This window comes from Solenopsis invicta, chromosome 3 (genome assembly GCF_016802725.1).
Source record: "Solenopsis invicta isolate M01_SB chromosome 3, UNIL_Sinv_3.0, whole genome shotgun sequence".
Classification (NCBI taxonomy): Eukaryota; Metazoa; Arthropoda; class Insecta; order Hymenoptera; family Formicidae; genus Solenopsis; species Solenopsis invicta.
The window spans coordinates 2,238,458-2,254,040 of NC_052666.1; the positions used below are offsets into that span (position 1 = coordinate 2,238,458).

A 15,583-nucleotide genomic window follows, 5' to 3' on the forward strand; every position below is an offset into this window, starting at 1 on the left:
CAGTGTACAAGTTGTCTTACATAAAAACATTTTTTTATGTTCAAGTAAATATATCTATTTTAACATCATTTTCTTAATTAAAAAGAAATATTTCCTATGTTCTTATATTTTTAAAATTTTAACATCGACATATTAAATCCTCCATTTTGAATTTCTAGAGGCGCGGTCGCGACTCGCGCCTATGTAGAAAAAGCGAGTCGCAGACCGACCTTAAAAAGAAATATTTCCTATGTTCTTATATTTTTAAAATTTTAACATCGACATATTAAATCCTCCATTTTGAATTTCTAGAGGCGCGGTCGCGACTCGCACCTATGTAGAAAAAGCGAGTCGCAGACCGACCCTCTTTTACGCGAGTCAGCCAGTTCCAAGCATGCGAGATTATCAGATTTCAGTAACGGCTGAACCGATCAAGTTCTGAATAGTCTCAAACGATAGCTTGGCCTCGACTTGTATAATTAAAGTGTTTTTACTTTTTCTCTCCGTGTCCGACAAGCCGAGATATCGCGACGCAAAGTTCAAATCTCGATTTTTACATTTAAGAAACGTCATCGTCACAAAGATTTTCTTGTCCAGTACATATTTTCGACACAAAGAGGCGTTCGCTATATTATATTATATTAGCTATATTATATTAGCTATATTCAATCAATCATGTCATGCACCTTCATCTAACCTGAGTGATAGTAGTTGTCACTTAACGCAACTGACCATTCCGTCACGGCGATTTCGGTGGAGCGGACAACCCTTTAATCCGTTTTTCGCTCGGTTAAGAATAATTTACTATACTCGCAGTTCATGATTAACGTAACGTCAGGCTTACGATCGATCCCGGCCGCTTACGACCGCATTTGACATAAGGTTAAGTAATTTGACATGAGGTTAAAAAGTTTGAGACCTGCGACTTGAATTTACTGGGCAAGAAGGTACTGACGAAATCTCAGATCTGGCTGCAGTGCAACAAGTGTAAATACACTACACATCATGATTCCTTCATGATGCATCGCATGAAAGATCATAACGAGGAAAGGGCAGCTGACGAGCACATCTTCGAGAGTCAGCAGGAAAGTGAAAGAGACAGTTACAACAAAGTGAATGACTTGGAGAACAAGGAGAATGAAACAGATTGAGTAGCGCTAAATCCAAGAGAAATTGTTCAGATGCATTTTTGCTATCTGTTACAATTTTTATAATTAGTGACACTGTTGATACGTTACAGATAATTCTGACATTGTTATCAAGGATGATAAAGCGATGGAGGTAACACTTTTGGAGCCGATTCAGTCAGTTTTCCCTATTACTCAATCCACCCCACCACCACTTTGTTGGATTTATCAAATTGTAATCATCTATATGCTTCCGATATATTACCAGCGAGTAGGTATTATTTACTGATTAGTTAATACATTACTGTAAATCTGTCTTAAAAAGGAATTTTTTCTTACGAAAGATTTTTTTACGTTGTCCCAAAAACAAATGTATGTTCTGCAACCGATTGACACGGCTGATATTGAAAACTTGAGGAAGATGGACTCTGATCCTGAGCAGAAAATGGAAATGAAGAGCGAATGTAGAAAACGGATAACCTTGAAAGAGGATGGAAGTCTAGAACTGGTAGAGATGCCTTGAAACAAGACAGAAAGGTCGAATATCGACACGACGATGGTGTTTGATTAACTGTGCAAAAATCAAAGGCACTTTACTATTATATTTAGTTGCTTTAACTGTTGAAAAACTCAGTGTAATATACAGAAATTTATTATAATTCTAATGTTTAAATGAAGTAACTTTATTCGTCATACTTGGATTTCCGCATGACACTCGCAATCACGTTTATTTTGCTGATCAAAGCTGTGTCATGTTGATAATACATCGATGTCAATAGACTCACGGGTGGGAAAATCGTAGTTTCGCTCTTTCAATTTTATCTATATTGCTAATTGTTATTCCTCTTAATTGTATGTTACTTCGTAAACAACTGTCGTTGTTTGAATAATGCATACTTTCATTAAATGTAATTTAAATTGTAAAAGAAGAGAATTATAATAAAAAAATTCATCCCACGTAAAAACAATGTTTTTTTATTATTTCATACAAACTTCTTTTACAAATAAAAATATTAAGTTAATTTGTTTAATGATCTATATTATAATTGTTTTGAGTGATTTAACTTTAAAAACTTATGTATTTCTAATATAAAATAAATATTTTTTGAATTAACTTATAACTTAATTTTTAACTATTTTTATTTATGAAAACCTACACAAAAAATTCTATGAAAATTTAATAATAGATGCAAATAAAATATTTAATATAAATTATAAATGTAATGTATTATAATAAATTGAATAAATAATATATAATAAAATTGGTAAAGGAAAAAAAACATAATAAAACCTAATTTAATTAAGTTTTTTTTATTTCTTATTTACCAAGAAGCAGTCGATTTGATAGAGATAAATAATTTTTATTCAGCACGCTCGAACAGCGATAAATATTATAAAGTGCGCCTATTATAAAAAGAATATACTTTTTCTACAAAATTAAATTGGTAGTATTGTATTTTCTTTGGAAAACATTCCTATTCTAACCCAACTAGTAGTATCTTCAATTTTTATAAAAAACCCACGTGGTACTATCTCTGTATTGTCAATTGAAAAATCTTCGTATTTTAAAAATTCAAGTGATAGCATCTTTAATTCTCATTGAAAAATTTTATTCCAACCCAATGGTATTTCCTTAAATAAATAATATCTTAAAATTGTGTAATTTAATTCAACCTAAATGCATTTTTCCAAAACATCTTTTAAATAATCAAAGCGTACTATCTTTGTATTTCCATTGAAAAATCTTTCAATTTTAACTCAAGTAGTTGTATTTAATTGTAATAAGTTTCATTGGAATACATAACATAGTTTTTTCGCAGATCATCCAATCCATTTAGTCTATAATAGAGGATTGAAATGACTTAATTGCTGTCTTTTAATCCAAAATGTATTCAAATGAATTAAAATAGATCACAATTTTTTTATTCATTTTTATTTTCATTTACTAGAGATCTACAACAGATGGCTTTTGCTTTGTCAACTCTTTCGTGCCAGATTCAAACTACATTTATTCTCTTCACTCACTGAGCTTTATTCATTTCAAGAGTTGTTCAAAATACAATCATTCAATAACTCACTCAAGCAATCCAAACATTAACCAAAATTAACTCAGCAAACACAAGTTACATGCAATACAAATGTTACTTGTAATTTTCCACTCATCAATGTAACTATTATATAATACATTCATTATATATATGTTGGGAACGTGTTACACCTAATATCTTGTAACACTTCCATTGTTTTCAAGCACTGCATTTAACCTCCGGGGCATAAGATGCTAATAAATTTTGGAAACATTCGGGTCTTGGGCGGAGACCCTCCCATTGATCAAAAACATGTTGCGCAAGTGCCTCGCATGTACGCCGAACTTGAGGGTTCCATTCTTGAACCATAATGCCCCAAAGATTTTCAATAACATTCATATCAGGGGATTTGGCGGCCAATTCAACGTCCTAAGGTTGGGTTGTGCAGCCAGCCAATCCTGAACAACTCTCGATCGATGCACTCCTGAATTATCTTGAACGAAATTAACGGGTACGCCAGGAAATGTTTCGTCAACGTATGGCAGCATTACATCAGATAATATGCGGATGTACTCTTCACTGTTCATATGTGGCGTAGTGCGCACTAATGGTCCAGGACCATGTGAAGACATACATCCCCAAAAACCTAATGTAATGCGCCCACTTTGTTGTCGGAAACGGATATTTTTCTCAGCATACTTTGTTCCTCGTTCTCCACAACGTCACTCTTTCACTCTCATCCGTACTGAAGACTTTTTCATCAGAAAAAATCATTAACATCCACTTATCGTTCCATTTTAAATGTTCCCTAGCAAAAGCCATCCGTTGTTTTTTATGTTGGTCGCTTAATGTCTTTTTTGTTATCAACAATAAAAACTGTAGGGCCAATTTCAACGGTGAAGGCAATTTTAAGTTTTAAGTTTTAAGTTTAATGTTGTTTTTGATTTTGATTTTAGTTTTGATTAAATTTTGATTCTGATCATGATTTAATTACAACCTAAATCTAAGTAGAAATTAGATCATAATTTGGAGTAGGATAATGTTACCGATTAAGTCCAAAGGTAAAGTCAAGTTTCAATTTTCATCGTTAGATTCAACTTTAAGTGTGAATGTAATTTCAATTGAAAGACTTTGTTTATGTAAACTGATTTAAGGTAATTTAATTGACAAAAAAGATAAATGGATTAAAATAAAATAAATAATAGTAATATATACGAGAAATATTTAGAAAAGATGTAGACTTTCTGATTATTTGTGAAAAGTGTTTCAATTTAATAAATCTGAGAAAGTTATACAATTATACAGAAAATTAGAACTTTTGCAAAATTGTATGAGAAATTCAGAAAAAAATTTTTACCATAATTCTTAAATTTCTTTTATTCATTTCTCACTTACTTGTGACGATTGTAAGCCGTCTTGTTTAATAGTATTAACAATTTGTTCATTTTGTTCTTTATTGGTACACAACGATCGACCAAGATGTGGCTCTGGAAGTACATGGCCTTGAGTTGCATTGTTATGTAAAATTCTGTACACTGTACTTCTCTGAAATAGAATACATTTTATTGAAAAAAACAAGAGGATAAACACATAATTCTGTAACTTGAAAGCTTGCAGAAATATTTCTGAAAGCAAGTGGAAATGTTTGAAATCTTTTTAAATCGTGGTCTTTTGATATAATAAATATTTTTGAAGTATAACACTAACAAAATTAAAAGTTGCTTTAAAGTTAAAGTACTTCAGAAATAACTCTGGTGAAAACCTTTCTCATAATTTTTGAATACATATTGGAATATTTTTCAGAAGTATTCAGAAAGTTTACATTTTCTCTTAGAATTTTTCATACATGTAAATTTGGAAATATTCTGAGATATATAATGTTCTACAATTTCTAAAAAATATTTTTAACTTATGATTTACATTTTATAACATTTCCAAAAATTATAAAATAAAATATCTTATAACTTTTTGGATATTTCATAATTATTATGTGAAAAATTCAGAGAAAAGATGCAGATTTTCCGAATATTTCTAAAAAATCAATTTGTATAAAAAAATCTGCTAAAGTTATAGTCATACAAAAATTCTGAAAATTTATGTGAAAGTTTGAGAAAAATTTTTACCGTGGTCTGCTTAATTTTTTTATATTTAGAGGCTCACAAGGTTCAATAAAAATTATAAAATATATTAAAAAGGCACAATAAAAATTGTACATAAAATACAATTAGTACTTTTGTTAAAAATTTAATTTATTATTTGTGATCAGGTTATTACTCTAAATAGAAATATATTTTTTGAAATTTTAATAAAATGAATATGTAATATAAATGTAAAAATGACATTTTATTAATAATTAAACAAGGAAGAGCAATTGAGAGTCAACGTAGTTGTTGCGTGTCAATAAAATTATTGACACGAATCAACAAAATTGAAATGGATTTAATTAACATGCACAGTCTAGCTATTTCAGTAGGAGAGAGTTCTACTCTTGAATAAGCTAAAATTTTGTTTCTTCTCTTCTGCGAAGTCGTATTTCCAGGCATTTTTGCAAAAACGCAAGTGACACATTAGCATAATAATAACAAAAAGCTAGGTCTACCTTCACGCGATTGCTTTTTGTTTCATGACTATAATAGCTAAATTCAAATTCTGGATTCTTTGAATCCATTCTAAATCTTTTGAATTTATTTTTGTTTGCAAAGTATTAAATAAAGACAACAAACGTTATCCAGTAAACGGAATATGATTAAAAATTTGTAATTGTTCAATTTTAATTTAAAATTTAATTGATTAAATTTGATATATTTTATTATAATGAATACATATACATGTATATATACTGGTTGAAAATGTATATTATAATGTTAAATATTATTTCAAAAATTATTAAATTTGTAAAAAATTTTAAATATATTTGTGTTGTAAATATAATATTTACTACAAAAATTGTTATGTACAGTGTTGTATGTAAAACTATCTTGTTAACAAAATTATAGTTATTGTGAAGCTAAGAGAGATAAAAATTATAATAAAATATATATTTTTATTGCAATAATGTATTTTTTTGTATTTAATCCACACCCCAATTCATGCCTTCCAATCTTAAAAAAGTAACAATAAACTGCTTCGCGAAAGAAATATGTTTCTCGTCTGTTTATTATGATAGACTCCGGGCGCACTTCATAGTCCATAATGACCTGGCACTCATTGTCACTTTAAGAAAAAATGAAATATATAAATATTTTATATAATAAAAATAAAATTTTACTTACCTTTTTTCCAATGTCTTATCTTTGTGTGATCTCTACTTCTTCTGCAAAAAGAAAAAATTTTAATTACTAAATAACACATTTTGTATTGGATTGGCTCTAATTGAGCTTTATAACTTCGTTATTACAACAACGATGACCTAAGATGTTTAAATGGTTAAATTATTAAATAAACTATAATTATAACTGCAACAAATATTTGAAATTTTAATTTTTAATATTTGTTACAGTTATAATTTATTTAACTATGTCTAAATATTTCAGCTTGTTATTGTTATAATGACAATTTTATAACCTTAATTAGACCAAAATCGATCAATACAAAAAATGCACATATTTATTTATAAAATATATTTAAAAACTATATTTATCTTATATTTTCTTCTGTTGCACCAATCTTATTTCGTACACCTTGTATATGAACGTTTGACGTTTCGCGCTAATCTCGATAATTGCAGTCGTGCTCATCTCTCGGTATAAGTTGCGCGTTCGGAAATTCATCGAAATAAAAGAGTCGCAACTATACTGTCTACGACTGTACACTCAGGGAAAAAATTATAGTGATGGCAACTATAAGGGGACAACCGTACAAATTTAGTTAATAAAATTATAATATATAGTTAAATGAACTATGTTATAGTTATTGCAATTAAATTTGTGGGTAAGAGAATTAAAAAAACATTGGTATAATAATTATATAAGAACAATCTAAATTATTTTTTTTTAATTTTGTGCACTACTTTGTTTTTATTGTAACTAAAATAAATAGTTATAGGAACTAATTAACATTGTTATAATAACTATTTAAAAAGAACATTCTAAACTATATTTTTTTAATATAATTATTTTTTTAACTATGCAATTATAGTCACAAATATCAGATACTTTTTTTCTGCGTATACTAGTACACATAAATGTCACTAGATGGCTGTTATGGCGTTTTATTTTTCGTAAGAAAGGAAACACATAAATGGTATAAAAGGTGAAGCGTTATGAGATTTTTCACCATTGTTGTATTTTAATAAATTAATTTTTTTTATAAAATTCCCTTGAAAATGAAATTAAGTGGAAGATGTTTTGGTTTACTAATATGATTAAAACTAACTAAACATAATAAATGTAACTAACTATACATAAGAGGTAAAATTTTATAATTTTCTTCTCTCAGTGTATAAAAATGTATAGTTTTGGTAATAAATTATAAAATTATTACTGCAACTATATACAGGGTGTCCGTCCATAAATGTCCGAGCAAATATCTCGTAACTGGTTGAAGTTAGAAGAAAGTTTAATAAGGAAAATTTACATGGTTTTTAGTCGGCTACAAAATGCACGTAAAGAAATTTTTTTTACTCGTCACCTTTTTGAGTTATGAAGGTCAATGTAGGTTTTTTAAATGGGTACCTATAATTTTTTTTGCATATTTACATAGTAGAGGTAATTTTCAATCAAAATTATATTAGGAAAAGAATTGCTACGACGCATCGTTTACGAGATAATCGGCATGCAAAGTATTAAAGTAATAATTTGGATCGAGTATTGTTGAACAAATTTGGAATATCAAATAGGTTGAGAAAGTAAACATTGTTTTTTCATGAAATATTTATTAACAAATTAATTAAGAAATGGTTCGAAATTGTTACCATCATGATCGATACAGCATTCAACGCGTTTTATAATGTTTCTTATTGTTAACTGTAGCATTTCTGTTGTAATACTTTCAACAGCTCTAGTGATTTTATGTCGTAAATCTTCTTCATTTTCAGGAATAGTTGCATAAACAATATCCTTAATATAGCCCCAACTTCTGTTGTAATACCACATCTCGAGCATATCACACTTTTCCGTAATTGTAAACATTGTTCTCACGCGCTCGTATGAAGTCTGTTATATCGAAGTTTTGGTAATAAATTATAAAATTATTACTGCAACTGTATATACATATATATATATATATATATATATATATATATACACTCGTATTTATAATTGTACTAATCATAGCATTTAATAATTGTGATAATATTTTTATACTTATATTAACTATAGTATCATAATTTTTATAACCCATAAAAAATAGTTGAGGTGCTATGCGTTCACATTTTTATAGCTGGTGCAATTATTTTTTTCTCTGAGTGTACAATCTTTATATACTTATTAGCCATTGCTCTTATCAAGTGTGCAGCATGATTAGAATAATCAGATTGACTGTTGCAGTGGTCATCCAATTCTTGAAACAATGAAGTGTTATAAAGTAAGTTATTGAGAATCATGCTCAATAAATATGTTGTTGAACATTTTTTTAACAACATTTTTCCACCACTCTTATAAAGAGCACGTCGGATGACCATTTCAGACTTTCGGCAAATTATAATTACGTTCTTAGACGGGCAAATCAAACTCACGCAACTTTTTATTGAAATCATACTACTATATAATGAAGTGTTATTACCGATTAATCCATCCGAACAATCTTCATATATTTTTTTCTTAAGTGTCTTACAACAAATCCTGCTATGTAAACGTAATAATTCGTTCCGAGAATTTAGTTACTTTTATGTCTGACAAATACGAATTATCGCTGATAACTGACTCGGCATTTACAATGTCAATCATGTACGCACGTGGAGTAGTTACATTAGTAATTTTTTCCGAGGTGCTTGACACATGTAAAATGTCATTTTGAAATGGCACACAATTGCCTGTTGCAAATTCCTTTATTGCCGCATTCACTAATAATTTTTTGAAAATTATTTTTTGATTTCCCAAAAAATTCTGAGAGACACTTTTGAAACTTAGCCATGCTGCTTTCTCCTTGTCATTCATTTGCTTAATAAAGTTTTCATCTTGAAAATGTGTACGAATTTGGGGACCATCGAAAATACCTTCTTTCAATTTTGCATCACTTATAGCGGGAAACTTCAGTCCTAAATACCCAAAACATTTTTATCTAGAGCTTTGACATATTGTTTGATCAGTCCGAGTTTGATATGAAGAGGCGGTAGCAAAATTTTGGAGGGATCAATCAATGGTTCGCGTATGATGTTCTTTGATCCTGGATGAAACTCGGTTCTTTTTGGCCAATCTTTCTTAACATAGTGATTAATCCTATCTCTACTATCCCACAAACATAAAAAGCAGGGGTTTTTCGTGAAACCCGATTGTTGACCTAGAATCAGGGTTGCAATTTTTAGATCACCGCAAATCTTCCATTGATGTGCCGAGTATTTTATTTTCTCCAGTACTATTTGTAAATTCTCGTAGCTCTCTTTGAGTTTTGTTGAGTGTGCTATTGGTATAGGTGCATATGTATTTCCGTTGTTGAGCAAAACAGCTTTGAGGCTTCGTTTTAATGAATCTATATAAAGCCTCCACTCTTCATCCTTATAAATATTAGGTTTTAATTCATCAACCAACCCTTTAACATTTGAACAGTAAACTAACGAATTCTCCTCATCTTTGGTAAAAAATTTCCGAAACTCTTTTTCTCTTTCACGATAAACATATGCCTTCGTTCCTTTTGCCAACAAATTTTTATTCTTCAATGCTGCTGCTAAATATTCAGCTCCATCCTTGGGTAGTCCCAAATTTCGTATAAGATCATTCAACTCTTCTTGGTTAAATGTATGAGGAGTATTTCTCTCACCTGCTGGTAGATACTCCTCGTCCTTGTCATCACTTACGTCTTCTTCGGAAAATTCATCCACTACCATTTCTTCCGCTTCGCTAGGATCCACATTCATAGGTTCAACTCTTTCGTCCATTGTTTCTTCCACAACTTCTAATACTATTTCTGGTCTTACGACTGAAGAAACGTTTGCATAGGAAATGTTATCTTTTGTATTCGATCTAAAACCTTTGATGTCTGTCATACAAAAATAGCAGTCTTCTGGATACGAAGGTGCAGACCATATCATTGGCTTCGTAAATCTCAGTTCTTCAGTGTTTTTAGTCTTATTCCATCGCATTAGCATCGTATAACACGAACCACAAATTGTACGTGGCGTCCAGTTATCATTCTGGTCAGTAATTTCTAAACCAAAACACTGAGTGTAAAGAGATTTCACTTTAGGATATAAAGGTCTTCGGTTTTTACACGTTTCAAATTCACCACAAATATAACAAAATGAATCGTGACTTTTATCACATAAATGTGAGTTACTTCTTGTAGCATTATACTCTACAGAGGCCAAGTCACCCACCAATGTAGAGCTGCGGTCACTTGATGACGACGCTTGCGGGCCCGCTTGCTCACCCTGACCAGCCGCCAATACTGGGCTTCCGACACCCTGCATCGTAAAACACTGATTTGCGCCTGACATGACGGCAAAAATGCCGTTAACCCAGGGACTTGGCCAGACGGATCTGTTGCCCACCATCACCCCACCATCGCCCTGGTTACAGGCACAAATCAGTGCTTTACGATGATAAAGCTCAATAAACTTCAAATTTGGGTGAAGCACATCAAACTACATAAGAAATTTACTTGTTGAAAGTCAAAGTGTACTGCTACAAGAAGACTGCTACAGACCGGAGTGAAGAGGAAAAGAAACCCGCTACATAGATCGTTCGAAGATAAAAGAGTTCGTTACAAGAGAAAAAAAGCATAAGAAAACAACGATTTTTACGTTCGTTAACGCGGTTTTTTGCGATTTTCGCTAAAACCTGTGGGTAACAGAGCTCAACAAAGTTGAAAAACGGGTTCAGGGCATCAAAATACATAATAAATATACCTCATTAAGGTCAGAAAATTTTTTCCTACTTTTGTCGCACTTACTAATGCGATTTTTCGCTATTTTTTGCGATTTACTCAAAACCAAGAGGTAGACGGGCTAAACGACCTCCAGATTCGGTTTCAGCGGGCCAAAATACATATAGATAGGTGGGTTTGGTCAAAAGTACAGACCACTTTTTTTTTTGTGTGCCGGTGTTATTTACAAAAGTTGAGTATAATGTAATAATAATATTAATATTTACAAAAATTTTGTATTTAAGATTTTTAATTAAAATCAATTATGGTGAATCCACAGGGGGTTTTTTGGGCCCTGAATTTAGGTTTGACGCTCGATAGTATTTTTAATGTTTTTTTTATAATTTTTTGTATAGACAGCCGGGTTTGTTGGCCGAGTGGATTTCCTCTCGAGGATATAATTGATAATGGGCTTGGCTGCCTTTCTTCGAAATTTTTGTATCTCTTTTTTAACGTCCCGTTTGGGAAGTAAAGGAGGAAGAGGAAGAGTGATGATGAGAAGCTCTGGCTCCGGTGATTCCTCCAATAACGGAAGGTCAGGAAGTGGTTCGGACCAAAACTTCGTCGGATCGAACTCGCGGACTATTTTTGATTCTCGATGTTAGTGCGCACGCAGGAAGCGTCTTCGGCCTGCTGTTTTACCGTGATGGGTCTTCTTGCCCATGTTGCTTTATGAGGAATTGCCATTTTTGTTGATTAAAAAATTTTCGATTAAAGAAATGAAAGAAATAAATTCTTACCGAATATTAACTTAATTTGAAGAGAGAGGATTGTTTTACGGAAGCGTATGTGCAGGAGTGCGATGAGTGGAATAGTGGGAGTGATCTTGAAAATTAATTTTTAAGTTATTTAAATTAATTTCACGTTATATTTGATTTTAATTTAAAATGAAACGACTTCTTTAGTTTAATTCTAAATGTGAATATCGGAGCATCGAAGAATAACTTAGGATGCCGGTGAAAAGATTTTTAGGAAGGGAGAGAGATTATGAAAGGAAAAGAGATGCCGAAGAAGGCGCAATCACAAGCATGACGCCAGGTCGCGTGCAACTCGAGAAAATACACATCTCAGGGTATAAAGGAAAAAAAATGGAAGTAGTGGTCAAGAAGTGGCGCAGGCTAATTACGCCGCGACCAATCTGAGGAAGGGAGAGCAAGAAAGGAGAGAAGAAGTGTAGGTTAGGCCGAGGTCGCACTCAAGCATAAGCTCGGTGAGGTTCAACTGCCATGTCCTACGAAGGAGAGGTAGTGAATGAAGGAGACATCCCGTTGCTATTCCTCAGCTGCCTCGTTTGTAAGCATAACCATCCCTCCCGTCGTTGGGATCCCTCTGCCAGTCTTACCGTTGGCTGGCCGCCAGTTCAAGCGCACACTCCGACTGTTCAGAGCGATCTAATCAAAAAATGCTCCGCGCGCGCTCCTTTTATATGCTCCGGACGCGCGAGGGTGGTTATGGGTTCGAAAATGGTACTACGGCGCGCCCTCGCGGCTATCGCCGGCTCCCACGCTTGTAGGTACCCGTGCCGGGTCGAGCCGCAAAGGTAGGGGGGACTGCGTTCCGCTGGCGGCCGTTTTCCGTCGCGCGACCGCGCGCCGCCGAATGTTCAAGAACGCTGTACGGCCACGCGCGCTCGCGGGCGCATTCTTTAAATTTAAAAATCGACACATCCACGTCGAATGAATCCGATATATTAGTTAATTATGCGCTTATTAATATCAAAAGGAATTTTTTATAATGAATCCATAGATTAACGCAACGTGTTAGAAATGTTTTGATTTAGAAATATAATCGGATGGCGTGAGAAAAGAAATATTTTAAACGCCAGACGTAACACCGTCTTTACACAATTATAAAGCATCGGCAATAGATCGACTAAATAATGAGCACAACTGGTAGCCGGAGATAAGTAACTCGAAAGAAAGTGCGTTTATTGCTCGATTTAGCAAACCTTCGGTTTTGCTCGACGCTGACATTTGTTGCAATTTTTTATCCTTGGTGCCGGACCGTCGATATGCGTCCGCTGCCACGGTTGATTATAATGCTCGTCGTAGCAACAATATGTTTGAACCTTTGGGTCTACCTGTATATGTTTCGGAAGCTCTTCCCATACAAAGTCGATGTAATTGCCGTACAAGCGTAACAGTACAACTTTAGATATATATTGCAACTGCTCAGCGCTCAAGTTCAGAATATTGCTGCGATGTGACAGCGCGAGAAACATTTTTGATACTGAAAGACTCGCGGTTTCGTGCGTCTATAAATAGGTGCTCGATGTGTCATCGAGTTTAGTGTAAACATGAAATTCGTGCGGCAGTCGTTGACGATACGCGTCACAAACTGTGACTAGAAATTGAAAATGACGGGGGACAACGCGCAAGAACGAAAGCACGGTGAAATGCTGCCGAGTACCATACGGCATAATTTGCGGCAAGACTAACATTCTCATAACCTTATTGGAAAGTCCGCACGGCTTACGTTTTGAGAACGTTTATATTTATTCAAAGTCGCTGCAACAGCCCAAATATCAATATTTAGAGAATTTATACGCCAATAGGTGAAATTTGTTATTTTACGTTCTCTAACAATAACGACGTTGTTCCATTGAGCGAGACGCGATCCGAATTCGATCTTTGTCTCTGACGACATTGCGTGCGATAAACAAGATGTGATAAAAGAATACTTTTTGATGGGTCGCCGTTTGAAAGTCGATTGTTTCTATCTTTGTAAAGCGTACGCGAGTATACTGGAACATCATCAGATCAACGCAATAACGCCAATCTATTAGTCCTGTTTAAACAATTACCAACCTCAAAAACGTTTACAGCGATCACGTAAACATCGACTTGTACAACGAATTTTATGCTTTGTGCCGTGCTTGTTAGTAACAAAGTATAGATTTCTAGTAATAGACAAGGACAGCTCGCTTAATAACGGACGATACAGAAAAGGATTGAACGATTTTGCGATGCTGCAAAACGGTTAGTCGTTTTCGATACGGTTAGTCGTTAGCGTTAGATGAACGTTAACATGGCGGAAAACAAAGATAGACGCAAGCGTGAGAAGATTGCGAGGAAGATTGAAAAGATGAACGAGGTGATCCGCAAGAAACATCGCGCTTTAAAGACCGGCAAGATCGAGGATGAAATTGCGATGGAAAGCCCATCGTCGAACCTCTGAAACAGATTCTTGAGGAATCTCAGCCGATTACGGGAGAGGCTAAAGATATCACGGCAAGTATCGAAAAATATTAAGAAAAAACAAAGGGATAGCAACGACGACGACGATGATGATTCTTATAAATGGCAGATAAGAACATCGGGAAAAAGGAAACGTTGGAACAATTGAACGTCACGTTGAATTCATCTATGCTTCATTTTACAACTATAGACGACTATACCGATGTTGTCGATGAATCACTGCTTGAAACGTCCATCAAAAGAAGCTGTGCAAATGTGAGAAGGTCGCAAAGCTCTGTTCGGTTAATTGAGACGTGGGAGAGCGAGACATTGGGACGAAAGTATATAGGTCAGCTCCTCGGTGACGTCCCTGCTATTGATAAGATAGTAGTTCCGCTGCGTTCCCGCGCGCTTGACGATTCGTGTTCGTGCACGTTTGTAACGTATAATTCAGTGCTCTTCAAGAAAGAAGAAGATAGATGTAGAGACATTAAGAGGTTTCACCATTTATCAACTTAAGAATAAAATGAGAGAATATAACATTCCAGAGGAATTCGATAAGGCCTCTTGCATCGAAGCGTTGCTAGCTTACCAGAGAAAGTGCGACGTAGCAACCACATTAAAGTCGTTAGCTGAGGGCGGCTCAGAAGATTCTAAACAAGACCAATCATTGCATGCGTTACAGAAGGAGTATGAGATAATGAAACGCAAGATCTCACTTTTCTGTGGCAGAGAAATAATACTCGGCAAGAATCGCAAGGGCCACTTCCGACTCTTGAATTATAAGGTTGACCTCCGACTCTTGAATTACAAGGTCTACCTTCGACTTTTGATTTTCAAAGATCACCACGGACTGCTGAGTCATCCATGCATGGAACGCTGGATGTTTTAAGCTTTAGGCATTGTTTTCTTTGGCAATGGTCCCGTCTGCGTAAGCTGTTAATCTTCTCGCTAAACACATTCCTGTGTTTACTGGTGCTGACAATGACAGACAGAGTCGATGGATTTATAAAGTCGAGCGAGCTGCTAGAGTCCATCAGGCAGATGACACTATGATGTTATATGCGGCTACTCGTAACTTCCAGAAAATGGCCAGAGAGTAGTACGATAATGAAGAAGGATTTTTTGCTGACACGTAGTTTGATTTCAAAGATACCACACAGGATAGATTTCAAGAAGAAGTTTTCTTTGCTGATATAATTAAGCAAGCTCAGCAATGTACTTGGAACTTTCCAAAAGAAAACTTTGCAGAGTA

The 15,583-nt window shown here is 33.8% G+C and overlaps 1 protein-coding gene across 1 annotated transcript; it reads left to right on the forward strand.

Annotated features, from left to right (window-relative positions):
- The first annotated feature begins 791 nt into the window (after window positions 1-791).
- Window positions 792-1,970, forward strand: LOC105198545. Its single transcript, XM_026141372.2, has 2 exons — window positions 792-1,125; window positions 1,220-1,970. Exons 1-2 carry the CDS (start codon window positions 996-998, stop codon window positions 1,393-1,395), a joined length of 306 nt encoding a protein of 101 aa, XP_025997157.2. The 5' UTR covers window positions 792-995; the 3' UTR covers window positions 1,396-1,970.
- Window positions 1,971-15,583: the final 13,613 nt, after the last annotated feature.

Bases quoted from the DNA above. Each gene is read 5' to 3' on its own strand.
- LOC105198545 (XM_026141372.2), top strand. From the start codon at position 996: ATGATGCATCGCATGAAAGATCATAACGAGGAAAGGGCAGCTGACGAG. The intron at 1,126-1,219 runs ATTGAGTAGCGC...GATACGTTACAG, and splicing joins GAACAAGGAGAATGAAACAG to ATAATTCTGACATTGTTATC.